The 19,780-nt window shown below is 43.6% G+C and overlaps 1 protein-coding gene across 1 annotated transcript in view; it reads right to left on the bottom strand.

Annotated features, from left to right (window-relative positions):
* tnr (tenascin R (restrictin, janusin)) overlaps positions 1–19,780 on the bottom strand; it is a 169,635-nt gene that overhangs the window by 38,636 nt on the left and 111,219 nt on the right. Inside the window, exons 11-12 of the mRNA XM_060918788.1 lie at positions 5,780–5,899; positions 5,529–5,672 (exon numbers count right to left, since the gene is read on the bottom strand). Of these exons, the coding sequence (XP_060774771.1) occupies positions 5,529–5,672; positions 5,780–5,899 (264 nt within the window). The remainder of the gene's footprint in view (positions 1–5,528; positions 5,673–5,779; positions 5,900–19,780) is intronic.

Below are 19,780 nucleotides of genomic sequence, written 5' to 3' on the forward strand. Positions count from 1 at the left end.
AAGTTGGTCAGTAAAACTATTGAAAATTGTCAGTCCTGCACGCCTTGGCGTGTGCACCTGAAGGCGCGCCTCAGGATGCACGCGGACCAAATGAGCTCCAGTATACACATCATCATCATCATCATCAAATGTTACTCATTGAGGCTTACGCCTCTGAGTCAGAGGAGTCCGTGCGCCTATAGCGCTCGCAGCTCCATCTTTTGAACCCCGAATGGTCCATCATCAATTTCATCAACTGTCCTTTATCCATTCCTGTTTCTTTCTCAACTCTTTTCCAACCGTCTACCGGCCTTCGCCTGGCAGGTCTGGCCTCCGTCTCCATGAATAGGGTTTGTTTTTGAGGTGCCCAGTTTTCCATTCGGACGCAGTGCGCAAGCCATTCTAGGTGCCGTTGTTCCTGAAAGTCCCTCAGGGATCCCCTTCCTGTTAGTTCCAAGATCTTTTTGTTCGAATAGACAAAGGCGTAATCCCAATTTCCAGCTGCTCTCTCTGCTTCAGTTAATCCTGGGTCGGGGCGTTGCGACGTCTGAAGCCACCACAAACTATTTTTCGCAAGTATTGCATCCACTCTACTTCCAGCTTGTCCATGATTGCCGTATCTAAATCCCATGTTGCCGCGTTATACATGAGCCTAGATCTGATAAAGGCATCCATGTATTTTCCTCTTGTTTTAAGCCTTATATGGTGGTCTGTAAGTATCTTCCTTAGCTCTCCAAACTTCGCAACGGCGCATGAACAAGGCGCACCTGTCCTCAATCAGTGAACTAAATGTTGGGCTATTTAAGGACTGCACTAAAGGTAATGAGACACAAAGTATTATGCCACATTCAGTGCACATTACCGAGCCTTGTTTCCCATGTTTGTGGTTTTCTTGGTTTATCGACTCCTGTTCCCGTTTCTAGTTCTCGTTCTCATTTTGCCTCCGACATCCTGTTTGTGCCTTGACAGACCCTTTGCCTGTTTTTTCTTTTATGACCTTGCCTGCTAATTTGGACTGTGTACCTTTTGAGTTTTGTATTTGTGTGTGTGTGTGTAAGGTGTGTATATATATATATATATATATATATATATATATATATATATATATATATACACACACCACACTGTACTATAATAAACACTTCTGAACATACATCCGCCTCCCTCGCGCACTTGACAGAATACTTCGCCCAAAATGGATGTAGTGGAAGCATTTCAATATGCGATCTCACGCCGCTTCTGGGTTTCCCTGACCCTGCCACTTACCTCTTATTTTCGTCTGAAGACTGACTGGAGTCCCCCAGCAGTCTACTATGGGATATATCACCCTATGTGATTCAAGTTGCAGTGTGATCTCTTCTATGAGAACCTCCAAGAGCCCAAGCCACCCAAACCTATCTGGGTAAGCTTTGTACTGATATTCATTACTGAACGAGCATGCAGATGGGTGGACTATCTGATTCGGGTTGAACACCCGTGCCTTTGCAACTTTCAGACTTTCTTTGCCATGCTAAAGTTTATTTTCGAATCCTTAGTAAGGGAGGAACCCCATGAAAAATTTGGGGGAGGGGCAATCATGCCAGAGGCCAACCCAGCTGAGGAGGCTAGCGCTCCAGAGCTCTCTCCTGTGGTCAACACAGTCGAGGAGGCTGTTGCTCTAGAGTGCCTCCTAAAGGCAACCACTCCAGTGGCTGACTCAGATGAGGAGGCTATCACTCCAGAGATCTCCCTAGTGGCTGAAGTAGAGACAGCAGGGGAGGCTGTCTCTTTTAAGCTGGTTTCTCAGCCAGAGCCAGCTCCTGTTCCTGTTCCCTTGCCAGCTCCTGTTCCTGTTCCCATGCCAGCACCTGTTCCCATGCCAGCATCTGCCCCAGAGGCAGAGCCAGCTCCAGAGGTGGAGTCAGCACCAGTGCCTGCTCCCGAGCCAGAGTCAGCGCCAGCTCCCGAGCCAGAGGTGGAGCCAGAGTCAGCGCCAGCACCTGCTCCCGAGCCAGAAGCGGAGCCAGAGTCAGCGCCAGCATCTGCTCCCGTGCCAGGGCCCGCCTACTCCAGAGCCGGTGCCTACTCCAGAGCCCACTCCAGAGCCAGCGTCAGAGCCTGCATCTACTCCAGAGCCCACTCCAGTGCCAGTGTAAGTACCTACTCCAGAACCAGAGTCTGTGCCCATGCTGTCTCCAGAGCCTGAGCCATCTCCAGAGCCCGAGCCCAAGTCCTCATCATCTTTAGAACCAGAGCCCGAGTCCTTGTTGTCTTCAGAGCTCAAGCCCAAGTCCTTGTTGTCTTCAGAGCTCGAGCCCGAGTCCAGTCCTGAAACCGAGTCATCTACAGAACCCGAGCCCGAGTCCCCATCATCTACAGAGCTTGAACCCAAATCCAGTCCAGAGTCCATGTCGTCTTCAGAGCCCAAGTCCAGTCCAGAGTCCACATTGTCTTCAGAGCCTGAGTCCAGAGTCCACGTCAAGTCCCGAGGTCAAGCCTACTCCTAGCCTAGAACCCAAGTCATGTCCAGAGCCTGAGCATGAACCCCCATTGGGGCCAAGTATTATGGATTTTCACTCCCAGAAGGAGCTTTTTGGGAGGGGTTCTGTCAGTCCTGTGCACCTTGGCACATGCACCTGAAGGTGTGCCTCGGGCTGTGTGCATGCCAAACGAGCTCCAGCACGCATGCCATGAACAAGGCGCACCGGTCCTCAATCAATGAACTAAATGTTGGGCTATTTAAGGACTGTGCTGAACGCAATGCGATGCGAAGTATTACAGCACGTTCAGTGCGCATTACCGAGCCTTGTTTCCCGTGTTTGTGGTTTTCCTGGTTTCTCGAGTCCTGTTCCCATTTCTAGTTCTGCCTCTGACATCTTGTTTGTGCCTTGACCGACCCTTTGCCTGTTTTCTTGTTTATGACCTTGCCTGCCAATTTGGACCGTGTGCCTTTGAGTTTTGTATATAAAAAAAAAAAATCTCCTTCTCACCCCTGGCGGGGGGGGGGGGGGGGGGGGGGGGGTATCCATGTCATCCTCAAGCTCGGGTCCTCTACCAGAGGCCTGGGAGTTTGAGAGTTCTGCGCAGTATCTTCGATGTTCCTAGGACTGCGCTCTTCTGGACTGAGGCTTCAGATGTTGTTCTTGGGATTTGCTGGAGCCACTCTCCCAGTTTGGGGGTTACTGCCCCAAGTGCCCCCACTACCACGGGGACCACGCAACCCTTGACCTTCCACATCCGTTCCAGCTGCTCTTTCAACCCTTGATACTTCTCAAGTTTCTCATGTTCCTTCTTCCTGATGTTGGCGTCAGCTGGGATCGCCACATCTATCACCACCACCCTCTTCTGCTCTTTGTCCACCACCACTATGTCCGGTTGGTTAGCCAGGATCTGTTTGTCAGTCTGGAAGCTGAAGTCCCACAGAACCTTGGCCCTGTTGTTCTCAGCCACCTTCTGTGGTATGGCCCATTGGGACTTGGGTACTTCTATTCCATACTGGTTGCAGATGTTCCTGTATACTATCCCAGCCACTTGGTTGTGCCTCTCCATGTATGCTGATCCAGCTAGCATCTTACACCCTGCTACTATGTGCTGGACTGTTTCAGGGGCTTCTTTGCACAGTCTGCATCTTGGGTCTGATCTACTCTGGTAGATCCTGGCCTCTATGGCTCTTGTGCTTATGGCCTGTTCTTGTGCTGCCATGATTAGTGCCTCTGTGCTGTCTGTCAGTCCTGCATTATCCAGCCACTGGTAGGATTTCTTGATATCATGGAAGAGACGATTAGAGGCCAAGATAAAGGCAGCACGGAGAGAAGTTAGCCAGCTAGCTGAACTACAGAAAGGGAACATGGTGAATAAAGGGGCACCCAGGAAGTACAACTCACTCTCCATACCAGAGGCACTCGAAACTGCCAAACAGCGACTAACAGCTCTGGCCACCCGGTTGAAGAGATACACCAAGGAGGGAGAGGCCAGGAGAATAAACAAGCTGTTCTCCACTGAACCAGCCAAGGTGTATTCTCAGTGGCAGGGGAACAACAACCGGTCAGACCCACCAAGAGCTGAGGTGGAAAAATACTGGAAAGACATATGGGAAAGAAAGGCATCACACAACACCGATGCCCAATGGTTAGTGGACCTAAGAGCTGACCACAGCAACCTCCCAGAACAAGAACCAGTAACCATCTCAATGGCAGACATCCAAGAAAGAGTGTCAAAGATGAAGAGCTGGACAGCACCAGGCCCCGATATGATCCATACGTACTGGCTGAAGAAGCTAACTGCACTCCATGAACGCCTAGCAGCACAGATGAACCAGCTGCTGAGGGATGGAACCCACCCAGAATGGCTAACCCAAGGCAGGACAGTCCTAATCATGAAGGACCCCCAGAAGGGACCCATCCCATCCAACTACCGGCCAATTACCTGTCTCTGCACAACATGGAAGGCCCTGTCAGGCATCATTGCGGCAAAAACGAGTAAGCATGTGGCTCAATACATGAGCGAGGCACAGAAAGGAATTGGCAGTAACACCAGAGGAGCCAAGTACCAGCTACTGGTCGATAGAACAGTCACCCGAGACTGTAAGAAGAGACAGACCAACCTGTGCACTGCCTGGATTGACTACAAGAAAGCCTACGACTCAATGCCACACACATGGATACTGGAATGTCTGGAACTGTATAAGATCAACAGGAACCTAAGGACCTTCATCCAGAACTCAATGGAAATGTGGAAGACAACCCTAGAGGCCAACTCAAAACCCATTGCCCAAGTCAACATCAAGTGCAGCATATACCAAGGAGATGCGCTATCGCCACTGCTGTTCTGCATAGGCCTGAACCCCCTCAGTCGGATCATCACGAAGAGCGGCTACGGGTACCGATTCCGTAGTGGGGCAACAATCAGCCACCTGCTCTACATGGATGACATCAAGCTGTATGCCAGGAACAAGCGAGAAATAGACTGGCTGATCCACACCACCCGGATCTACAGCGATGACATAGGGATGTCATTCGGATTGGACAAGTGTGGCCGGATGGTCTCAAAGAGAGGCAAGATGATCCGGACTGAGGGGATTGACCTACCAGAGGGCAACATAGGTGATATCCAAGACAGCTATAAGTACCTTGGCATCCCACAGGCTAATGGAAACCATGAAGAAGCCACAAGGAAGTCAACCACAGCCAAATACCTCCAGAGAGTAAGGCAGGTCCTGAAAAGTCAGCTGAATGGTAAGAACAAGGTCCGAGCCATCAACATGTACGCACTACCAGTCATCAGATACCCCGCTGGTATCATAAACTGGCCAAAGGAGGTATGTATATGTATATATATATATATATATATATATATATATATATATATTGCACTGTATTATAATAAATACTTCTGCACATACATCTGCCTCCCTCGTGCACTTGACAAAAATATTTTCTTTGTACTTTTGTCAGTTAAATAAGGTTCATGTGAATTAACATATAACAGATTTTTGTTTTTATTACATTTTGGAAAATACCCCAACTTTTCTGGAAATAGGGTTAGTATTTATGATCAATAATTGAATATACCTGTAAAGACACTGGTGCTGATGACCTTGCTCTCTTGGCTTCCACGCACAGTGTTTAACTTGATCTCATATTCTGTTGCTGGATGGAGTCTGGTCAGAGTATAGTTTGTCACATCCTTGTTAATCACCACACTGTCCACTTGAGCTGTAATAATTAAAACAAAATTAACGAAACAAAACATTTCCATAATGTCTTTGCACCTTGAAATGGGCTTCTATACTAAGATGCAGTGGGATTATGAGTGATGATACCTCTAGCAGACTGGTAGGACATTTTGTAGTAATCAAAATGAGCAAGCGGCTTAGCCCATGATACTGTTACTGAATCCTCAGAGATGTATGATACCATAATCTCTCTGGGAGGGTCCATACCTAAAGCAGAGATAGCTTATCAGTGTTAAGTAAAGATAAATGTGAGAATTTTTAAACTAGAATTTTAAAAGTACACTAGTTTTAGTAGTAATAAAACTAGCATTTAAAATGTTTTGCAACTTAACTTATGTATACATAATAAAATGTAATATTTATAAAATTGTTTATAATTTTAATCAAAATATCTAAAGCTCTACAAACTCATTGGATATATGAAGTACGTACATGCTATAATGTTATAAACATGATAAGTGTCACACATCATCATAATACCATGCAGATATTTTTCTGTTATATTTGTAATTGGCAGAATTATGAAGCAAACATAATAGTTATTAATATTTATTAAACCTCTGAATATTTACAATAATAAAAAAGGTTCAGGTGAATTAAAGACACACAATCCAAACATTCATTTTGAAGGTGTATAATGCACCAATGCTTGTTCAAGTTGTTCAACAAGCTGCTGCACCTACTACAAATGATAAACAAGCAAGCAAGCAAGCAAACAAACAAACAAACAAACAAATTAGGAAATGTCATGCCAAGTAGTGGCATTTATGTTTCAATACATTTCTAAGCAATCAAGGAATTAATTATATAGTACTGTTCATGAAAATACAAAGCATAACAAGCACACTCTGTAAAGAGGTGTCATATTGGGCCACTGGTATAGATTCTACTACACTCTGGAACTGTACTAAAGAAATGAAAACCATTCTTCCAAAAGACATTCCATCAACTGGTGTTTTCATGATTGTGGTGCAGAGCAAAGTCTAACATGTCACTCCAAATTCACCCAAAGAGGTTCAAATGGTTGACATCTGGTGACTGCAAAGGTCATAGCATATGATTCATATTATTTTTAAACATCAAAGCATCCAGTGAGCCCTTGGGTGTTGTCATTCTGGAAAACACCACTAACATCAGGCTAGAAATGTTTCCTTATATAATAAAGATGATCGGTCAGAAGAACTTCGAAGAAGTACCTCCTTCTTCTAAAGGGACAAGTGGACCAACACCATGGCAGCAAAATGATGGCAGAACAGAGCTACAATTTTTGTTTTAATATGTCACTTGTCTGTGTGCACACATACCGTACATATTACATTTGGAGGGAATCATTGATGATTTCTTTCCTTGTTCCATGAGCTCTGACTGGCACCAAAGCAAACATTGGCAGCAGTGTTGTAGTTGAGTCACTACACCTCGAGTCCACGTCCAGTCTTGAGTCCACACTGTTCAAGTCTGAGTCAAGTCCAAGTCATTAAAGAAAATTTCGAGTCAAGTCTAAGTCAAGTCTGAGAACAAGACTCCAACCAAACCATTTGATGGTGGCTGTTGCTGCCTTTATGTGAAACTGTCTCTGCTGCTGTGTTGGACTAATGTTACTGCTTGACTGCCCCATTTTACTTAATAGGCTACAGATAAAAAGCTTCTTCATCACTCAGCAAGCCCTGCTATCAACAGGGCAAATAACATGAGAGAGGGTTAACACAAGCTAGTTCATCAGTCAGCAATCAAGCCCTACTATCAACAGAGCAATGGACATAGCATGTCACTTACTTCTCTGGGTGTAGTCTTACCAAATGACAATTGAAGTTTGAGGTTTTCCCCCTTGTCTCCTCGAAAGTTTTTCTACATATGGAACACATTGCAGTGCATTTTTTTCCCACTGCATGAGAAGTCTGTATAAGCAAAGCGGATAACCCTAGGGGCATTCTCTCCAGGCATTTTAGCGCCATTAACATTACTTTGTTCCTGAACATGATGTATGAACAGACGAATGTGCATTCTCTTGCACAAAATTAGTATACAAATGTATGTAGATATATCTTATGCCAAATTATTATAACATGTTACAAAAAAATAAAGAAAAAAATCTGAGTCCTTGTCTCCAATTTACGAGTCCGAATGCAGTTAATGCACGAGTCTGAGTCCAAGTCTGAGGCATCAGTGCTCAAGTCCAAGTCAAGTCACAAGTCCTTAAAATTAGGGCACGAGTTGGACTTGAGTCTGAGTCCTGGACTCGAGTACTACAAACCTGGTTAGCAGGCAATCCATTCCATTTCTCGTCCATTTGCATGACACCACCCATTTGCACACACATGCACACTGCTCACTTTGCACTTGTCTTGCCTTGTTGTAATATTTAATGTGAACTCTTCAAACTGAACTGCATAGTCTTGTATTTTTGCACTAAAAAGACCATTTGAACACAAATGCACAATTGCCACTTTGCACCTGCCTTTGTCTTATTATTTATATTGTTTATTGTACTATGATAGCCATATGTTTAGATAGCTAAATGTCTACTTAGATAGCCATAGATAGAGTTATTTATATACCTTGTGTTGTAATCTTCTATTTTCTATATAAATGCACCATGGGGAGCCTGTGGGAAACAGTATTTCAATGCACAATATACTTGAATATGGATGGATTGACACTGAAGCTCTCTTGAATCTTGAATCAATGATTTGGCAAACAGTTGCAATAAATGGAACATAAGTTTAGTATACTTCCAAACTTTAAAACTACTGATACAATAATGTTTTCATTCTAAAACTATGCAAATAGGCAAATAATAGGCAGCCTCACTTAAATGTTTCTGAAATAAAATGGTCCCAGTAAATGAGTTCTTATTATTCATGTATGCATACAGTAGAGCATCTCAAACAATTAGAATATTATAGAAAAGTTAAATATTTTCCATCGGTTATTTGAGAAAGTGAAAATGTAATATATTCTAGACTCTTTACATACAAACTAAAATGTTTCATGCATTTTTCTATTTTAATTTTGATAACTCTCAAAAAATCTAAAAAATATGAGAATATTTCATTTCGAGTTTGAGTAAAACAGTATACATACTGTGTATCTCTCTGTCTATTTCAGTAAACACAACCACAATCATGGGGAAGATTGCTGACTTGACAATTGTCCAGATCACTGACACCCTCCACAAGGAGGGTAAGTCACAGAAGGTCATTGCTGAAAAAGGTGTACAAACAACAGGGATGACTGCAGCCTTGAGAAGATTGTCAAGAAACGTCGATTAAAGAACTTGGGAGAACTTCACAAGGAGTGGATTGAGGCTGGTGTCAGTGCATCAAGAGCCACCACACACAGATGTCTTCAGGAAAGGGACTACAACTGTCACATTCCTAATGTCAAACCACTCCTGAACCAGAGACAACATCAGAAGGATCTTACCTGGGCTAAGGAGAGAAAGAACTCAACTGTTGCTCAGTGGTCCAAAATCCTCTTTACAGATGAAAGGAAATTTTGCATTTCATTTCTAAATCAATTCCTAGAGTCTGGAGGAAGAGTGGAGAGGCACAGAATCCAAGGTGTTTGAAGTCCAGTGTGAAGTTTCCGCAGTCTGTGATGATTTGGGGTGCCATGTCATCTGCTGGTGATGGTCCACTGTGTGTTTTCAAGTCCAAAGTCAATGCAGCCATCTACTAGGAAATTTTAGAGCACTTCATACTTCCATCTGCTGACAAGCTTTATGGAGATGCCGGTTTCCTTTTACAGTAGGACTTAGCACCTGCCCATGGTGCTAAGTGCACAGTGCTTCAATAACACCTAAGCATTGCCACAGGGTGATCGCCACCATGCCACTTTGATGCAGTAATTCGTGGTAAAGGAGCCCAAACCAAGTACTGAGTGTATAAATGAACAAACTTTCAGAAGTTGTACATTTCTGTATTGTCAATCCTTTTTTGATTGATCTTAGGAAATATTCAAATAATTTGAAATACTGGATTTCTGATTTTCATGAGCTATAAGCCATAATCATCAAAATTAAAGCAAAAAAGGCTTGAAATATTTCACTTTACATATACTGAATATAGAGTATATGAAAAGTTTTTGAATTAAATTACGAAAAAAATGAACTTTTTCACAATATTTAATTGTTTGAGACGCACTAGTATTGTCATTATGCATGCAAAAGAGCACTCAGTGAAGAATCTTAAGCTCTAAAAGGTGGAATATAACATTTTAGCAAGAAGTAAATACAACCCTTTTTTTAGACTTCGTTGCCAAAATTTCAGTCTGTTATGTGGTAGGAACAATGTGTGCAACAAAAATAAACAAACAAACAAACAAAGATAGATAGATAGATAGATAGATAGATAGATAGATAGATAGATAAAACATGCAAAGCAAAAAAAACAACAACACAAATCTACGGTCCAATCCATGAGGCTCAGGACCACCATCAAAGCCACTACAGTGCCTTGCAAAAGTATTCATCCCCCTTGGTGTTTGTCGCATTATAGACCCTTTTCAGTCCCGTGACCTTCGTAAATGCGACCGCCATTTTGGACATGTAGTGGACTTCGGCTCGAATCAGTTTGAATGCGAGGAAGGCGACAAACGAAAAACATAAAAGAAAAAGGAGCGAGATGCAGAAAACACCTTCACTATCCAGCAACATAGGCAGGCCCGGCGCCATGGGGGGGCGAAAGGGGGCGTCGCCCCCTCGTGGCTACAGCCCCGCCCCCTCAACGGAGACTCAGATCACTTAATTGTTTTCTTATGAAAATATAATGTATTATAGACGTATTAATAATTTGCATTTTCAAATACGAAATATTAAGTGGTTGCGCATTGCACAAAAATACATTTCACATAAATCACTACTAAAACTGGCACGGTAGAACAAATCTGATTGGTTGTTATGATTCTTACGTTGCAATCGTAGAATTCAAGTGTATTAAGGTAGGATTATTTCAAAAAGCCTGAATTTAATATTAACCCTGTTTTAGACATATGTATCAATCCTAACTACTGGGGACTAGTTATTGTGGGTGTATGTGCGAAATGCTGACACAGCCGCGCACACACAGACCTGTGATAAGGACAAGGGTCGTGCGGGCGGGGGTTTTACATGTACACTTACAAGTGCACTGTCTCTGCAATATCCTGTAATATGCAGTCAGTTTACGGGAGTAGTCTTTCCCCCTCCGAATTAAACGAATTCAATCACAATATTGTGAATCCATTTTCTTTCTTTGTAGGCTAAGTTTATCTCCGTTTATGTTGGTGCATGTGTTCATATATGGTCCGCTTTGTGCAAATAGCGTAAGAATATGTGTCGTTGACGTCACCCCCCATGCAGCGGGGGTGAAAATTCATCACTTCAGAGTGTTTTGTCCCCTACACGCCTAAACTGGGGTCGCGGATTAAGTGGTTAGCGTTGACTCGGTGCGAGTCAGGAAGGCTATTACTGGTGCAGCCGCGGGGTCTGTTGATTTTTTTAAATTATGATTTTGGCCGCCGAGCCAAGTACCTTAGACTTGCATTGACGTTTTATTTTCATGCCGCGGAGCTATTTGTATGTATTTTAAATGTAAAGGACTTGCCTGTAGGTTTGTGTGTGTTGTTTAATGTTTGGCATCTTTCCGGTTGTACCGCGTGTCTGTGAGAAAATTGGAGGGGAGGAATAACAGGTGGGCACGGGTGTTGATAAAGCGCAAATGGCCTGGTAATATGCCACATGATTTTCCAGTACTAAAGCAACCTTCGGGGCCGTGGTTTTGTGGTTGGCGCAGTTAATTGTTTGAAACACGTTGTCAGACCGCCATCACTACTACACACTATATGAAAAATATTTGCCCCCTTGCGATTTCTAATTGCCCCCTTAGTAAACTGTTCCTGGCGCCGGGCCTGAACATAGGGCATTTACAGGGCGAGCAGAGGGAGAGGTATTTGCAAAAATTGAGGTTAGCAGGCTTAGAGAACGACATTTACCTGCTTCCACCAGGATTGTTCACTGACGTATGGAAGTACACGAAGCCCTTGTCTTTACCTGACTTCGGCCCACATGATCTGTATACCTATGTCCCATCGCCATACACATACACGCCAACGTCCGAGGTTCCGGAGCGCGCTCCGGCTTACTCCAGGAGTGCTCCGTCCAAGGTTCCGGAGCGCGCTCCGGCTTGCTCCAGGAGTGCTCCGGCCGAGGTTCCGGAGCGCGCTCCGGCTTGCTCCCCCTCAAATTAAGCAGCGCGCTCTGGCTTGCTCCCCCTCAAATTAAGCAGTGCGCTCCGGCTTGCTCCGGAGCAAGCTGCTTAATTTGAGGGGTAGCAAGCCAGAGCGTGCTGCTTAATTTGAGGGGGAGCAAGCCGGAGCGCGCTCCGGAACCTCGGCCGGAGCACTCCGGGAGCAAGCCGGAGCGCGCTGCTTAATTTGAGGGGGAGCAAGCCGGAGCGTGCTCCGGAACCTCGGCCGGAGCACTCCGGGAGTAAGCCGGAGCGCGCTGCTTAATTTGAGGGGGAGCAAGCCGGAGCGCGCTCCGGAACCTCGGATGTTGGCTCTGGCAGCTATTTACACTGGATCCAGTGTAAATAGCTGCCGGATCATAATTACAGTAAACTAGTAAATACAGTAAAGGAAAAACTTGAGACTGAAAGGTTTTAACAGTCATCCAAATGACTGAAAGTAAACATTGCTACCGTAACTAGCTAGTATGTTGTTGACATTAGCTAGTCAACAATAGCTACTACAGAAGAACAAAGAGTTTACAATGGGTTATTTTACCCTATTTGGTTACACACTTGCCGCCACAGAATGTTAACAGCAATGTAATGCCTTTTCTGGCTAATTTTATTCGTCTTACCTCCAACAAAGTGGTCACTACACAAGCGTTGGTATGCCGAGGGCTGCCAATCTGTTAATGGCCGCTATCCATCTTCTCCGTCGGGATCTGATAAAATGATAAACCTTGCCTTGTTTGTTGATGGTTACTACATCCAGGTGCACAACAATATAGTGGCATGATGGAAGTTTTGCTGAAAGTAAAAACTTTCTTTGCTGCCGTTCCTCAGTGTTGGCTGTGGTAAACTACTGGTAGTACATGTCCAAAATGGCGGCCGTGTTTGTCGTGACGTCACGTGAAAAGGGTCCATGAGCTGGAATTAAAATGGATTTTTGGAGGGTTAACACCATTTGATTTACACAACATGCCTACCACTTTAAAAGTGCATATTGTTGTTTTATTGTGACACAAACAATAATTAAGATGACAAAACAGAAACCTGGAGTGTGCATAAGTATTCACCCCCTTTCATATGAAACCCCTAAATAAGAGCTGGTCCAACCAATTCACTTCAGAAGTCACATAATTAGTTGATTAAGATCCACCTGTGTGCAATCAAAGTGTTACATGGTCTGTCCCATGATGTCTCTATAAATCAACCTGTTCTGGAAGGACCCTGACTCTTCTACACTACTAAGCAAGCAACATGAAACCAAAGAGCATTCCAAACAGGTCAGAGACAAAGTTGTGGAGAAGTATAGATCAGGGTTGGGTCATAAAAAATATCCCAAACTTTGAATATCCCAGGGAGCACCATTAAATCCATTACAGCAAAATGGAAAGAATATGGCACCACTACAAACCTGACAAGAGAAGGCCATCCACCAAAACTCACAGACCAGGCAAGGAGGGCATTAATCAGAGATGCAACAAAGACACCAAAGATAACACTGAAGGAGCTGCAAAGATCCACAGTGGAGATGGGAGTATCTGTCCGTAGGACCACTTTAAGCCATACGCTCCACAGAGTGGGGCTTTATGGAAGAGTGGCCAGAAAAAAGCCACTGCTTAAAAAATCATGTTTGGAGTTTGCCCAACAGCATGTGGCAGACTCCCCAAACACATGGAAGAAGATTCTCTGGTCAAATGAGACAAAAAGTGAACTTTTTGGCCATCATGGGACATGTCATGTGTGGCACAAACCCAACACCTTGAGAACACCATGCATACAATGAAGCATGGTAGTGGCAGCATCATGCTGTGGGGAAGGTTTTTTTTTCATCTACAGTGACCGGAAAGCTTGTCAGGACTGAAGGAAAGATGGATGGCACTAAATACAAAGCAATTCTGGAGGAAAACCTGTTTGAGTCAGCCAGAGGTTTGAGACTGGGACGAAGGTTCACATTCCAGCAGGACAATGACTCTAAACATACTGCTAAAGCTACACTAGAGTGGTTTAAAGGGAAACATTTAAATGTCTTGGAATGGTCTAATCAAAGCCCAGACCTCAATCCAATTGAGAATCTGTGGCATAACTTCAAAATTGCTGTACACCAACGCAACCCATCTAACTTGAAGGAGTTGGAGCAGTTTTGCCTTGAGGAATGGGCAAAAATCTCAGTGGCTAGATGTGCTAAGCTAATAGAGACATACCCCAAGAGACTTACAGCTGTAATTGCAGCAAAAGGTGGCTCTATAAAGTATTGACTTTGGGGGGTGAATACCTATGCACACTCCAGATTTCTGTTTTTTCATCTTAATTATCATTTGTGTCACAATAAAAAATGTGCATCTTTAAAGTGGTAGACATGTTGTGTAAATCAAATGGTGCTAACCCTCCAAAAATCATTTTAATTTCAGCTTATAATGCGACAAAACAGAACAAACACCAAGGGGGATGAATACTTTTGCAAGGCACTGTATATGCATATGCCAAAATGAAAAAAAAAAATCCGTTCAACAACTTTCAAAAGCATCCAAATAACTTAATAAATTAAAAAAAAAATGCAGAGAAAATACAGAAGTGGCTCTCACCTCCTCTAAATTCATTCATTCATTCATTCATTCATTCATTCATTTTCTCTGTAGGTTACCAATCTCTCACATGCCTAACACAGAGAGACAGACAGCCATTCACACTAACAGTGACACCTCTGAGCAATTTAGAGTAGCCAGTTAACTTATGGCCCTTTTCCACTACCCTTTTTCAGCTCACTTCAGCTCGCTTCAGCTCACTTCAGCCCGACACGGCTCGCGTTTCGACTACCAAAAACCAGCACGACTCAGCTCGTTTCAGCCCTGCTTAGCCCCTAAAACTCGCACCGTTTTGGAGTAGGGCTGAAGCGAGCCAAACCGTGCCGACTGAGGTTGGGGGCGTGAGCAGACACTCCCCTGTGCACTGATTGGTGAGGAGGAGTGTCCTCACATGCCCACACACGCCCCGCGAGCGCGCTGGGATCTGTAAACACCGCAAACCCGGAAGAAGAATAATTATGAATTACGAGAATTTCTGAAGCCTTATGCGCCTCGCCTCATCTATACGCTCTTGCCAGTATCTGTCCGCGTTGTCGGTGACAACAAGCCACAGCACCCAGACCAGCAACACTAACGACTCCATGTCCTCCATGTTTATTGTTTACTATTCGGGTCGTGAGACTACCGCTTAAAAGATCACTGAATCAGTGACATACAGAGCATCGTGGACGAGTTCGCGGAGCGCAAGGCTCGTCGTATGCCCTTCAAATAATGCGCGCAGTAGGCTATTGATGTTTTATTATGAGCCATGTACAGTATGTCGCCGAATGTTTTTTTGTTTGAGTTACATGTTCGTTTGAAGGACTTAATGTACAAAATAACATAGTTGCACCCCGTAGTGTTGAAATTGGTAAACACAGTGCATTCAGTGAGGTTTGCACCGCCCTCCTTTTATTTCTGACTCTTCCTGTCAGCGTTGCAACCTCTGAGCGCTCATTCGTATGCCCTTCAAATAATGTGCGCAGTATAGGCTATTGATGTTTTATTATGAGCCATGTACAGTATCCTAATGTTTTTTGTTTCTGAGTTACATGTTCGTTTGAACGACTTGATGTACTAAATAACATAGTTGCACCCGGTAGTGTTGAAATTGGTAAACACCGCAGTTGCGGACATTTTGTAGCCTAAAATGATGTTATGATAAGCTTTAATAAAGGGCCCGGTCATTTGCCCCGCCCCCGGCCCGGCTCTGACTTGTTCCGCCACTGTCACTGATGTCACTGTTTGCGCTGCTTAACGGCATCACATGACGTCCACCCACTTTCGCTAACTCCACCCAATGTGTCCACCCACTTCCAGCCAGCACGGTTCAGCGCGGTTGTAGTCGAAATGCAACTCCAACAGCCCCGCTCAGCTCGACTCGGCACGGCACGGCTCAGCCGCGTTTGTAGTGGAAAAGCGGCATTAATCTGCATGTCTTCAGACTGAGAGGAGCACCCAGAGAGTCACAGCGTCACTGTCTACAGTCAAGCGAGTTTTATATTGCCATAGACTGAGAGTCTGCTGTCCAAGAAAGACACCCCTACTCCAAAATAAACACCGTCAAGATCAACTAAAGTTTGCAGATGACCATACGGGCAAAGAACAAAGGCTTCTGGAGGAAAGTTTTATGGTCAGATGAGACAAAGATTTAGTTGTTTGGCCACAATGAACAGAGGAGTGTTTGGAGGAGTAAGGATGAGGCATTCAAACCCAAGAACACTGTACCAACTGTTCAGTAACTGTTAAGCATGGTTAAATAAAGTGGATGAAATAATGAAGGCATACCTGCCAACCTTGGAAAAAAATTTTGAGTAGCAACTTATCGTGGCGGTGCAGCGCAGCACGGCGTGAGGTCAGGCACATTTGCTGATCAGTATTGATTGTAATGAGGGAGCATGTGAACAATGTATTACTAAGCACAGAGTTCCCACTCACCACCATATCTAGTTATTCAACATACAAGCAGACTATGAAGAAAACAAGAACTCAATGAAAAGGCATGAATATATTTCCAATGCTTTCACCAAGACATTTAGCACAAGGCAACTGTGCCCCAAAAATATGTCCTTTATACAGACCTTAAACTTAAAGATAAGGGATAAATGTACTGCCTTTGGCATATTGTGTCTTAAATACATTGGGAATTATAAACAACAAAGAATCCCAAATAGCATGCTATTAGGGTTGGGCGGTATTACGGTAAGAAGGTATCCCGAGGTATCCAAAAGTACCAACGGTATCGGCCTCATTACCGTCATTTTAAAAAAATATATAATATCTAAATAAATATGGAGTACATGAGGTCATAATATAAAATAATAAATTGAAGATCATCCCGAATAACTGTGTGATCGTATTTTCACTAATTCTATCAATTTCCTAAAGAAGTTTTCATCGCGTGCAGGGTTGTTTATGTCGTTACCATGGCAACCCTGCGTGACATTTTGGAGTCTGACAGAAAGCTTCGCAAGAGACTGAGACCGGGGGTGTCATGGCTCAGATGGCTAAGGCACCGTACCATAAATCCGGGGACCCGGGTTCGATTCCGTCTCTCTCTCCCCCGCTCATTTCCTGTCTCTCTATACTGTCCTATCTTTAAAAAAAAAAAAAAAAAGAGAGACTGAGACCGCGGTTGAAAGATGGCAAGTCAAGATAACGAGTTAGTGGCAAAAAAAAATACAACATCGGCAGTGTGGCAGCATTTTGGTTTCAAACCAAACGAAAAGGAAGAGCCAGCAATAATGTAAATAACCGCGCAAAATCGAAAAAAATCTAATATGTCCCCTAAGGCACACCATAGCCTGGGGTACTCCACTTCCACGAGATCTCTCCAATGAGTTGTGTTTTGAGTAGGTTACATGAGTAACAACAAGGTAAAAATAATATAAGGTATGACATTTGGGATGTGGGTAATAAACGTTTGAAATGTCATTTACTGAAGAAACGGAAGAAAACATCGTAGCGTAAACTGTTCGGTTTCTGGTGGGAATTAGCAATGCGCTTGCTATCTTTGTTGGGTGTGTTAAACCGTATGGATTTAAGTGGAATAATTGTAAGGAGTTATGTGAACAAGACAACGTTTTAAGCAAGGTAAGGCCATTTGATTATTAATTTCCCCGCCATGGCATGACGTGGGCCCATATGATTTTGCCTTGTGCAGCTATCACGCATTTGAATTAGGTTCGCCTCATTTGCGCTGAAGAATATGGTTTATCGCGCAGTCTAAACGGACTTGGGTGTTGGTTGATTCTTTTTCTTTTCTTTTATTTCCCATGCTTGAAAGGGTATGATCCTGCTCATCGTGTACTTTTTTTTGATGGAGCAGGTGAAATAGTGCTGCAAATGGCGTTTCAACGCAGACATGTGTAAACGACAGTTGAATGCTATTTTCAAGATGAAGGAAGAGTTGCGTGATGCTTTGAAATATCTCTTAATCCATTCATCAATGCACACAATTCGCTATGCTGCTTTTAAATAGTACATTTGAGGCATAGGCGCACGTTACACAGTAGGCCGAAACAAAATATTATTTTTTTCTCGGTAATACCGTATACCCCGGGAAAACACAGAGACGGTTTAAAGGTATCAAAATTTGGATACCGCCCAACCCCACATGCTATGTCCCTTTTGACATTTAGCATTATATTGTATAGATAACCGAAAAACCAAAGGGCTATAGCCTATGTCTTTTAAAACAGACGCCGGCAGTCTGCAAAACACACACACACACACACACTAAATCCTTTTTTCATAAATTTAGTTTTGACCATAAAAGAGATTCTGTTGCTCCTCGCTACACTAAACATAGAAAGTGAATATTCCAGAGTACCTATATAAATTTTTTTTTTCAATATTAATATTTAGTAAATGCAAACTGATAACCACACTTACAGAAAAACTTACTGAAAATAAATTATAGGCTACTCTGGCCTAGCCAATAACATAGCCTTTATAATATTCACTGACCTGGCCTAATTTGGAAAAAAATAATGGCCTATGTATATAAATGCAAGCATTTCTATGTTAGCAATATTATTACCTGTATTTCCTTGATGGCTAATGTCAAAATCATAATTGCACACTGTGCAAAACGCATGATTAGGCAGTTTAGGGGGCGGAGGCATGGCCATTGATCCTGATACTTCGTTAGGAACTTCTGAGGGGCATAAACTCGCTTCTTTTTAGATTTGCTAACCTCTCTCTGTCAGTATCCTCATCTGACGTCACGTGTATTATTAACTGCAAGGCACGCACATACACAAAACACACATCATCCACGCACTTACGTGAAAACACTTCGTGCGCTGCTCATTGAATCTCACATGCACGAGTAGCCTAGTTCAGAAGATTTTAACGCGTCTATCGGTCGACTGGATGGAAACGTCAGTAGGCTACTATATTTTCACTTTAGGCTATGCAATATTTTTTGGATTGAGAAGCCTGGGTCAAATATCAAAACAAGCTGGAACAAATATTTCCTTCAGATAAGGCGGAACACTGTGCTTTGAACTCTGACGTTAGAACGGTTGTCCTTGCTTTATTCACAATACCCTTGCCCTGCCCATTTACCTTCAAAACGGTGTTTAGCACCGTCCTCCCTTGTAAAACCAGTCACAGTATGAAGATCCACCGAGAGGGATGAAAATCAATGTCGTTACTTTCGTTTTGACGGCTCCTCGGCTCTCCGCTTCGCCTCATAGCCTAGGCCTATTTGAAGAGTTTAAAACTAGCGCTGTGATTGGTCGAAGTCTTCTTTTCTCTACAGGTTGCTGGTCAATGCGGTTACACCCACAGACGAGTTGCCTAGTGCGCGAATGCACAGACAGTTGAACCGGAATATTAAAGATCTTTCTAGAGGTCTGCGCGGGACAGAATTTTCAGTCCTGCTCCCGCAAAGAATTATGATTTTCAGTCCCGCTCCCACCTGCCATATTTTGTCCCGCTCCCGCCCGCAAATCCCGCATGATGCAGACGTTCGCGTTATTTCTCACGAAAGTTCTTGTCATTGGCTTGGGGAATTAAACATGCTGAGCTTAGCTGAGCTCTCCACTGACCGATCCTTCACCTAGCGCACGGAGCGAGGGTGCGCGTTGCCAGGCGCCATGCGCAGCTAAGGCTTTACAGAGACACCCAACACACCTACCAAAATCTACAGTGGATATTAAGAATATTGTACATAGCTTATATGTCACTCCTCACATTTACATTCTAGGAAATACAAGTAGGTCTATAAGAAATTAATATAATTTAAAGACACAGCGTGATGGTGCCCCGCCCCCTACTTTGAGTGGATTTGAGCATAAATATCTACA

This window comes from Neoarius graeffei, chromosome 1 (assembly GCF_027579695.1).
Source record: "Neoarius graeffei isolate fNeoGra1 chromosome 1, fNeoGra1.pri, whole genome shotgun sequence".
NCBI lineage: Eukaryota > Metazoa > Chordata > Actinopteri > Siluriformes > Ariidae > Neoarius > Neoarius graeffei.